Source organism: Orycteropus afer, unplaced genomic scaffold (genome assembly GCF_000298275.1).
Source record: "Orycteropus afer afer isolate SDZICR_OR568_19922 unplaced genomic scaffold, OryAfe1.0 scaffold00083, whole genome shotgun sequence".
Classification (NCBI taxonomy): Eukaryota; Metazoa; Chordata; class Mammalia; order Tubulidentata; family Orycteropodidae; genus Orycteropus; species Orycteropus afer.
This window is the reverse complement of record NW_006921670.1, coordinates 336,495-347,075: the sequence shown is the minus strand read 5'-3', so window position 1 is coordinate 347,075 and position 10,581 is coordinate 336,495. Positions and strand designations below refer to the sequence as shown.

The window sequence follows — 10,581 nt, the reverse complement described above, 5'->3', positions numbered from 1 at the left end:
AGAATTGTTGTCAGCTCTTGAATATTTAGTAGAATTCAAAAGGCTGTAATCTGCACAGAAGCAGACTGCTCTGGTAGCATAATGTCTAAGGCATTTGACTGCTAACCAGAAGGCTGGCAGTTCAAACCCACCAGCCACTCCTTGGAAGGAAGACTGGGCAATCTACTTCTGTAGAGATACTTCCTTGTAAACCCAAGGAGGGGTCGTTGTGAGTCGGGACTGACTCAATGGCAGTGAGTTTGGTTTGGTTTTTGGTTTTGCTACAAGCACAGCACTGGCCTAGGATCTAAGGGTAAATGGGTGAGGGAGAAGTGTTCTACACTAAAGGTCTTTCACAATTTCAATGTGTGAGGAAAAACCAGTTGCCGTGGAGTTGATTCTAACTCAGGATGACCCCATGTATGTCAGAAGAAAAGTGAGATATGTGGTTTTCAGTGGGTAACTTTCCAGAAGTAGATTGCCAGGCCTTTCTTCCAAGGCCTGGGTGGACTCGAACCTCACACTTTTCAGTTAGCAGCCAAGCACTTTCACCGTTTGTGCCACCCAGGGGCTGCCTCGCTCTGTGAGGTACAGCATTTATCCCTCCATAGCACCTTCTCTCACATACTGACTTAACTCATCTAAACAGTGTCTCAGACTCACAGAGTACCTCAAATCAAAGGCCTTCTTAGAATGCAATTATAGTTTCAAATAGTTACCCAGCTCCCCAACTACTACAACACACACATGTTTTCAGTTTTATTATTTTACATATTGTATTGATTTTTTTTTTTCCCCACTTACCAACATTCACACCTTTGGTAATTAACATCTCAGGCTTCCTTCCAATACACGTAGGTTCACTCTGTTCATTTTTAATAGAATGGTCTACTTTAGAATGTACTAAAATTTTGTTATTTCACTATTGATAAACATTTAAATTGTTTATAATTTTCTGCTCCCACAAACATTGCTACACTGAACACAGACTTGTGAACAAAAACAGCAGGAACGTTTGCTCTGTCACTTATTAAAATGTATTATAAAGCTACAATCATCAAAATGGTGGGGCATCTAGGGGGAAATTGAAAGACTAGAAATTGACTAAGCGTGTACAAAGACTCTCTATCTCATGAAGTGGGATTTCAAATACACGGACAAAGAATGAATGATTCAACCAAAATGCAAGGACAACTGGCTACTTGTTTGGGAAAAGCATAAAGCCAGATCTCCTTTTCACATCTTTCACCAGAACAAATTCCAAAATGGTAACCACTTTAAATTACAAGCTTGGAACACAAAAAAAGAACGAGATATAATGTAAATTAGTACAGCTCTGATGGCGGCAGGTCTTTGTAAATTTGACACTAAAAGTGGAGCCATCCACTGATTTTCTAAAACTAATGTAAACCCTCCATATACAAAATTAGAAGACACACCACAAACTGGGAAAAAAAAAATTTGCACCATACCTTAAAGGGCAAATATAAATAGTTTAAAAAACGGAATCAGAAAAAAGGTGAACACTCAACAGAACAAAGGCCTTATTAGGCTTAGCCCAATAATAACAAAAATACCAATGCCCAAGAAACATGAGCATATGTGCAAACCTGAGAGTTATCAAATAATGCAAATTAAAATCACTTAATGCCATTTTTCACTTATCAGACAGGCAAAGATACAAAAGAACAATAAAAAAACCACTGCCAGCTGCCAGCGAGTAGATTATGACTCAAAGAAGCCCTAGAGGAGAGAGTGGAACTGCCCCCAAAGGCTTTCCAAGGTTATAAATCTTTACAGAACAGATTGCCTCATCTTTTTCCCGTGGAGTGGCTGGTGGGTTTGAATCGCCAGTCTTCTGGTTTACAGCCAAATGCTTTAACCACTGCACCACTAGAGCTCCTTAAAAAGAACGATGGTCCCCAGTATGGCCCAGCACAGACCAACCACCTCTCCTGGGAGTAGGAGCGTCAGTTGGACAATATTTTTGGAGAGAGGACAGCTGGCCAATCTGGGCTCAAAGCTCTAAAATACACACGCCCTTTGACCATTTTCCCTTTGAACTTGGGTGCACAGTGTCTCCCAGCTTTGCTTGACGTGGGTCCTGGGCCTTTCCTCCTCACCACTGTTTCCCCAGAGTGCACCAGCCTTGGGGTATGAAGGAGCCCACTTTAGCCACTAACCATACTTCACAGACAGTGACTTCTCTCTACATGATGCAGGACTCCAGTCCCCTGAGAGACCCCACCTGCATCGTGCCCATTTCTGGGAGTGACAATTGAGGTTGGTGCTTTCTCACCCTATCTGGGGCTGCCAGCCTCTGACTGAGCATTCCCAGACCCCATGGCTCTCTTCCCAGACTAAGACCACAAGGCTCCGACCCAGGGCCTCCTGCCTCATGCAGCCAGGGCAGAATCTGGTTGCCTGCATTAGTGCCTGCAGGGGACAGGTGGCTGACCGAAGTCCTCACATAGCCAGACGGGTCCCAATCTCAGAATAGGCTCAGCTTGGACCCCAGTCTCACTCTAAAAAAATTCAGTCAAATAAAGAGGGGATAAAACAGCAAAACCAAGGAAACTTAGTTTAAAAAAAAGAAAAAGAAAACACCTAGAGGAAGACAGAACGAGTATGTGTGGAAAGCACTAGTAATCTGCTACTGGTTGTTAGCGAGCGGATTCCAACTCGTGGTGACCCTACGTGTGCAGAATACAACTGCTCCACAGGGTTTTCAGGCTGGAACCTTTCCAAAGCGGAGGGTCAGGCCCGTCTTCTGAGACTCCCCTGGGTGAGTTCAAACCCCCAACCTTCTGGCTAGTAGTAGAGCACTCAACCATTTGTGCCACACAGGAATTCCCCTCCAATAATCTAGGCTCTAAGAACAAGCAAATCTGAGAGAAAAATGTATATGTAAGAGAGACAGAGACAGAGACAGAGACAGAGACACAGAGGAGAAGCCACTTGCTGAAAGACAAGGGTGGGGCTCATTTTCCAACTGTCCATCTGTTTCAACATGGAAGCTCCTCGCTGGCTTTGCAGAAGGGATGACGGGCAAACAGGGAAAGACGCCAGGTGGAAGGGTGGGCCAGCTCTCTCCCCCCACGCCCTCTGTGGGCTCAGGGGTCTCAGCACACCTCCCTGGGCCTGCCCGCCTCCCAAGGGGGCAGAGACAGGTAATCCTGCTGCTTCATGGCTTTGAAGAGCTGAACAGCTGGCACCTGGGGCATGACCGGGCCTGGGGGCTTCTTGGCCTGGAACGCCTGGCCCAGGCCCCCCTTCTCAGGACAGGGCCCTGGTGAAGAGGGCTTATTCCGAGGCAGGAGTGGGCCAGGACCAACGTCAGGGAGGAAGCAATAATCACCCACTTGCTGCAGGACAAGGAGCCCGTTGGGATGGGAGAACCCAGGGGCCTCATGTGCCCGGGGCTCCCCTGGGTTCAGGACTGGGTTGCTGGGTGCAGGAGAGGTGGGACTGCTGAGATGGGACTTGGGGGGCTGGCCCGTGGTTGCAGGGAGCTCCACATAGCCCTCAAACCCTGGCTGCAGTGGGGCTGGAGCTCCAGGGGCCCCCCTGGCCAGTCCTGGACAGGGGCAGGGGTTCTGGTGGGAGGAGAGGCCCAGAGAGGGAGCCAAGGAGACGGATGGGGTCCCTGTGGACGGGATGAGTGCTAGGTCTGCAGTGGTGACATAGTCAGAGGCCACGACACTGTCCTCAGGGCCCTTAGCACCAGTGGGCAGAGCTGCTGGGCTGTCCTTTGGGTCCCATGCACCCGCCACGGGCCCTGGTAAAGGAGGGACAGGGCCTTCTCTTGACTCCAGGGAAGAGCTCCCCTCAGTCCCTGGGCTAGGCCCCGACTCCAGGTCCATGGCCTGGCTTTGCTTCATGGCCTGGGCCAATGGGACAAGTTGCACCTGTCCCCCAGCGGGCAGACACAGGTACTCGAGGGACCCTGGCAGTGGTGGATTCCCACTCCTGTCTGTGTGTGGGGACTCCAGCTGGCCCCAGATGTCAGGCAGGGAGCGGCTGAGGGGTGACCCAATATAGGGACCGTTGAAGTCGAAGCTGGAAGCTTGGCTCTCAGGACTGCCTAAGGGGGAAGACTGGCCTGGTTGGGGGCTCAAGGGCTGTCCCATGGGCTCTGAGGCGGCTGGAGTCATGTCAGGCCCAGAAGGTGAGTCACAGGTGTCTTTGGGGTTCATTGTGGTGAGGGGTGACACCTCGCTGTCCCCACAGTGAACAGGGCATATCCTGTCAGGAGAACAGAGGCACAGATGCTGGGACCACCCTGGGCAAGTGCCGCAGGCAAAGGGGGTTATGACTCTGGATAGTCAGACTCCACTCAGAGCTCACAGTGAGCACCAGGAAGGGCCAGGAGGAGGGGCTGGGGCCAGGGAAGGAGGCTCTTGATTGAGCCTTCCCCATGGATGTCCCGCTGTGACTGTGTGTGTCTGGCTCTTCTCTGCTCCACGACACCCCCCTCACCTTCCAGCTCAGGTTGGCGCACCCTGTGCACCACTCTGTCACTCCTCCTTCCTTCACTCTCTCAACCATGCAATCAACTTTCCTGAGTGTGGACAGTGGACAGCTGGCTGCACAGGCCTTGAGGGCCTAGAGGTTTGCAGTCTCTCACCCACCCCATGGGTTCTAGAAGCACTTGCTGTAGGGTCTGGCCATGCAGCAGGGTGGGAAGACAGCATCTGCTTCAATATCCTACCACTTGGTCAAGTCTGTTTTCCGATCTTTTGCTAACATGGGTCTCAGGAAGTTCTTCCTGATGTCTCACTGGAGTATGTTCTGCTTTAGAGCAAACCAGCTTCCTCGTGATCACTTCAGTGTAAGCCAAGGCAGATGTCATCTCATCTGAGCCCCTGATGTGTACAACAGAGTCACCCCCCACAGCTCCCCAGAGGACAGGAGCCCAGACACTCACCCCTCTAGCTCAGAGACATGGCTGTTCCATGGCCCCTTGTCTAAGGGACTCCCGCTGGCGAATGTTAATGTGCTTTCTGGGACCCGGAGCCCCGCACTCCCATCCTGGGAAGAGAAAAGATATGTTGACCTATGCATGTGATGGGCCCTCAGGAAGGTGGGACAGGCAGAGGGAGGACAGGAGGTCACCAGGAGACATCAGTGAGCTTCTTGGACAGGGGAGGGTCTCTGCCTCCTTGGGACCAGACTGGCCTTTCAGAAACAGGGAAAGTGCAGCCCTGGCTTCCCCAGGTCCACAGAACACCAGAGGGTGGGATCCCGTTCCCTTGTGCCCTCATAGCTGGGGTCCCTGCCCCCACACTCACCCTTCCTGACCCTCCTCACACTGGCCATGAGACTCTTCCGCACACATGGTGGCCTCACCTGTGCTGACTAGAGGGCTCTGTGACCATGCACTGGCTTCACCCACCTGGGCATCTTGGCCCTTGTGGCCCAGGTCAGCCACATCTCCCATCCCCAGGGCCTCCATGAATGTCCTGTGTCCATCACGAGGTCATAACTTGTGTCAGGCCGTCCACCTGCACTGACCCTGCCACCTTTTCCACTGGCACCACTGACCCCTCAGAACCCGGCTCAGATGTCTGGTCCCTGGTGACACCCTGCCACCTCCCACCACCTCCATTGCCCCTGTTGTTGTTGTTCTTATGTGCCGTTGAGTCAGACCCAACTCTTAGAGACCCCTCCTTGGGTTTCCAAGGAGGTATCACTACAGAAGTAGATTTCCCAACCTTCCTTCCGAGAGAGGCTGGTGAGTTTGAACCACCAGTCTTCTGGTTAGCAGTCAAGTGCCTTAGGCACTATGCTACCAGAGCTCCCCTCATCACCCCTAGAAGGAGGAAACTCTCCTTGGAGCCCACCCCAGCCTGTGCATCCCTGCCCCAGCTCCCGGAGTCCTGCTGCACAGAGAGCCCCAGGCAGCCTGTCATTGTCACTACCTGGGAGGGTCAGGACCTTGGAGCCCCTGCCTGCACCCCCACCACCCAAAGCCCACAAGAAGGAGGAGGTGGGGACAGAGACATGGGAGGGAGGAGCAGAGGAGGCCCCGCCTGCACCCCTGCACCCTCCCCACCAGACCCTACCTGGAACAGGTGGCTCTTGCTGGGGTTGGGGATTTTCTCCTTCCACTTCTGGTTCAGCCTGGAAGGACACCAGGGAGGTGACAGCTGCCAGAGACCTCAGGGTCAAGGAGGGCCAAGGAGGGACTGGGATGTGTCCAAGGCCTCACAGGGGGTTGGTGGCAGAGCAGGCAGTGGAGGGCCCTGGCCTCGTGGTTCCCTAAGTCCTGGGTTCCCCACCTCACCCGCCCACTCCATGGCATCCCCCTACCTGTATCCGTAGATGACACAGAAGCGGACGGCAGGGAGCAAGGCGAGGGTGACAAGGACCAGGATGAGCGCCAGGACCCACACAGGCAGCACTTCCGGGCACAGGGAAGAAAGGGGCCTTAGTGTCCAGGTGGGAAATGCTGGGGGCTCAGGAGGGATGGGGTGGGTGTGCCCCCAGACCCTGCTCCATGCAGGCATGGGGCTGCAAAAGCTCACTGTCACAGGGGCCCCGGGGGCAGGGAGACACATGCCAAGAAGAGGACCTCGGTCTGGACCCCTACAGTGCTCTAAGTGCTGGGAGGACGGGAGAGTTAGAGCCTTTCCAGGAGGAAGTGGTGTAGTGGGAGGGCAATGGCTGCAACCAGGCAATCATGGGAGACTTCCTGAAGGAGGCAGCATGCATGTGGCCTCTAGGAGCAGGGAGGATTTAGAGAGGGAAAAATGGGGGAGGTGGCCTGGCAGAGGAGCCAGCATGTACAGATGCCTATCAGATACCACCTGAGGCTTCCTGCTGCACAGGCCCCAAGCCCCACACAGGCTGGACCACCTCCAGGACTCCCCCCTCTTCACTCCCTTGGGCCAGGTGTCCAGCTCTCTTTTTTGCCTGAGGGTGGGCCCCTCTGGGTGGAATGAGGCCTGAAGCCTCAAAACTTCCCTGTCCTGTCTGGCTGGGCTGTCGCAGGACGGCAGGTGGCACTTACCCCGCTGGGTGTCCCAGATGCACACCTCACTCCACTCACTCCAGATCCCCTTGTAGCCACTGGAGTTGGGCTTGACTCTCACCCTGGCCCAGTACCTGGTGGAGGGCTCTAGCAATGGCAGGGACATGCTGTAGGCATTCTGTAGGGTCTGTGTCTTGCTCTCCTGTGGGTGGGGGTGGGCAAGCAGGGTGGCTCAAGCTAAGGTCCTTTTCTGGCGTACATGAGTACAGCTGCAAGCTTCTCCCCACCTCCACACCAACCAGCTTGACTTGCGACCCTTCAGTCCCTACTGCAGCTGTGTCTTTGCATGGACAGCACCACTTAGCGGGACAGTGCTTGGGAAAGGACTCCTGTGACATATACAATACTGAGGCCCTGGTAGCTGACAAGCCATACCGTGTATCCCTGTGAGTTTCCTTAACCTCCTTTGTAGAACAGCCTGGAGCCCAACTATGGAACTCTGGACCCTGAGACAGGTGTTCGGGACCCAGAGCCCACTCTTACCTCCACCGCTGACCTGCCCCCTCCTGGCCTGTTGCCTAATATTCTTCCTGGGTCTGAAACTGGCTCTGTGGACTCTGGTCTGGGCTCCAGGGAGTCCGGGTTCTGCACATGGGCCCTGAGCACAGCCTGCACTTACAGCAGAGACAGAGCCCTGAGCTGGGTTCCGCTGCTCTGCCAGGACCCCTCTACTCTTAGCACTGCACATTGGGGTCCTAGAGAAGACTCCCCTAGGGAGGGGTCCCAGGGCTTCACAACTTTTGAAAATCCTCCATCCCAGTGGCTTCTCAGCCACTCCCTGCCCTGACGGCCTGGTCTACCTGCAGTACAGGGTCAGCTGTGTTGATTTGGAACAAAGTCACATCATCTCTCTGAGCCTCAATTCCCTGATCAAGAGGTGGACAGTGACTTGCTGACCATACAGGGTCATGATCACAAGATAGTGATGACCTGACTACTTACCTGCTGGGGGCCAGGCACCAGGCAGGAGACAGCTGCTCTCCTGGGTCTTTCTCATTCTCCCGCCCTCCCCAGCACCCATGCCCCTCCTCTGTCCCAGGCCCTTACCTCCCATGAGTCAGTGTCCTTCTTGTACTGGACCTCAAAAGTGTACACTATGTGCGTGTAGTATTCCTTCTCTAATTTCCAGCGCAGGATGTAGTTGTCCCCGTCCTTGGTCACATTGAGGCTTGGGTGGCCCATCTGGACTGGAGGGAGAGAGGCCTTTAGGGAATGATCCAGCACCTACCCTCCAATGAAATATTCCCAGCATTCACCGCTCATCCCAGGTGCTGTCTCCATTGACCCAGGACCCTGGGGCCCCATGTCCCTCCCATCTTGGGGTCTTTGTGCCTCCCTCACCATCTCAATCTCTGTTTTGACCTGAGCAGCCTTTCTGAGGGAGTTGCTGAGATGCACTTGTTCTGTAGTGAGATGGCCCAAGGCATGGGCCATTCTCAGTATTTAAAGCAAAAAGAAAACCACTACTAGCTGGTTTCATGTCTCATGTGTTGACTATGTGCCGGGTACATACATGCTTACTCTGTATGGATTAATGCATTCGATTCTATTTTGTAGGTATTACTAACTGTTCATATTTTACAGGTGGGAAAACTAGCCACAGCGTGATTGAGTAACTTGCCCTAGGACAGGCAGTTAACAAAGGGTAGAGGTAAAGGTTGGGACTCCTGCAGTGTGACTCCAAAGTCCTTGGCTGAATCACTCCAAAGCTCTAGGACTGAGCTCTAGTCTGGGACACGCTTCCCCAACACGCCCAAAGGCTTAGACACACGTCTGAGGGCTGGGGCTAGCTCCTAGGATCTTGCCATGAGAAAATCCCCAATGCACAGCTCTAACAGACCTTCAGAACACACAGATGGCCCTTCACCCCACCAACAAACTGTAAGGAGGAGGCCTTGTAAACAGCACCCCCAGCTTGGGTGGCAGACCCGCAAGTTGGAAGAGACAAAGGAAAAAGAGAAAGGAGAGACTGGGCATAGAGTCAAAAGTTCTAGACTCCAGTCTTGGCTCACCCTTTCCTGGCTGTGTGACTGTAAGTGAGACATTCAACCAATCTGAACTTCTGTTTACTCATCAGGGAAAAGAAAATCGGGCCATGACCTCTACTTCATGACTTCACAGAACCAAAAGCAAACCAAACCTGTTGCTGTTGAGTTGGTTCCAACTCACGGTGACCCCATGTGTTTCAGAGTAGAACTGGGCTCAGTGGCTATAGTCTTTCAGAAGGAGTTTGCCAGGCCTTTCTTCAGGTGCCTCTGGGTGCACTCGAACCATAACCTTTCTGTTAGTAGCTGAGCACCTCACTGTTTGTGCCACCCAAGGACTCCTGACAACTTCACAGGCTTCTGTAGAAATAATGCCAATGCCTGCAAGTCGCTAAGCTCCACTGCCTGTCAGGCATCTTAGTAGGCCCTTTATCTATTTTGTGCACTAGTTGCAGAGAGTAAGTGGTGGACTCAAACCCAGTGACTAAGACCAATTTGCTGCTGTTCGCAACAGAACATGCGCTAGCAATTGGATGAAAGATACTTTGATCCTCGTAAAACGATTGTTGGCGATTCCTTTGCAACAGAGTTCTTGCTTCATGAGAGGAAGTAGGGATGTTAACTTGCCAGCATCTATAATCTATTTGCAGACACTACCCAGCCCCAACTGAAGAAAGAAATCAGAGACCCGTTATTTTGGAGATTGAGAAAACAACAACAACAACAACAACGAAACTCACTGCTATCGAGTGGATTCCGACTCAGAGCCACCCCGTTTGGGTTTCCAAGCTTGCAGAAGTAGATTGCCCAGTCTTCCTTCCACAGAGCAGCTGGTGGGTTTGAACCACCAACCTTCTGGTTAGCAGTCAAATGCCTTGGGCACTCTGCCACCAGAGCTTCTTTTGAAGATTGAGAGGACTTTGGAAATCGGCAAAAGGAAAATCCAATGAAAAGGAAAGTTTGGTGGGAGGGCGTGGTCAGAAGTAGAATTGAGTGCAGCTGGCAAGTTGGGGAGGAAAGCAGAGCGTAAGGAGTGGGAAGTCTTTAAAGACTCTCCCCTTGGTTACCAATGACTTCTTCCTTCATATCTGCCTGTCATTGTTATTGTATTTATGGCTTCTTAAGAATTTCAAGTGGAGGTTAGAATTACTTCGGTTCACATTTGGCTGCTGCAATGGTTTCTTTGGAAGTAACTGATGTGAAGACTGGGCCACGAGGAGCCCCGCGTCCACTCTGGTGACACGATGAGGCAGCGCTGTCCCAGAACCACCCACACAGAAGCTTTGGGCAAACTCACTGTGCTCTGAGCTCCTTATGAATTTCCCCTCCTCCTTTGGCCGCACAGAGACTGTGTACTGGCCGTGGGTCCCGGGGTCGGGCACGGGGATCTGGCACCGGTGGCGGGCGTAGGGGCTGCTAAGCTTCTCCTTCAGCACCGGAGAGCACTCCTTCTCCCTGAGGAGCACGGCTGAGGTGAGGGTGGCGGAGGGAGGACCCAGTGGGATGGGGGAGACTCCAGCAGGAGCTGGGCCTCTACTGGGGCCTCCAGGGAGAGGAGGAGGATGGTAAGGGCAGGCCCGAAGG

At 53.0% G+C, this 10,581-nt stretch overlaps 1 protein-coding gene across 1 annotated transcript in view; it reads right to left on the bottom strand.

Annotated features, from left to right (window-relative positions):
- Positions 1-3,101: 3,101 nt before the first annotated feature.
- Positions 3,102-10,581, bottom strand: part of CSF2RB (colony stimulating factor 2 receptor subunit beta) — a 14,257-nt gene continuing 6,777 nt past the window's right edge. Inside the window, exons 6-12 of the mRNA XM_007941626.1 lie at positions 10,295-10,452; positions 8,060-8,199; positions 6,992-7,154; positions 6,292-6,382; positions 6,045-6,102; positions 4,907-5,010; positions 3,102-4,224 (exon numbers count right to left, since the gene is read on the bottom strand). Coding sequence (XP_007939817.1) covers positions 3,102-4,224; positions 4,907-5,010; positions 6,045-6,102; positions 6,292-6,382; positions 6,992-7,154; positions 8,060-8,199; positions 10,295-10,452 — 1,837 coding nt within the window. The remainder of the gene's footprint in view (positions 4,225-4,906; positions 5,011-6,044; positions 6,103-6,291; positions 6,383-6,991; positions 7,155-8,059; positions 8,200-10,294; positions 10,453-10,581) is intronic.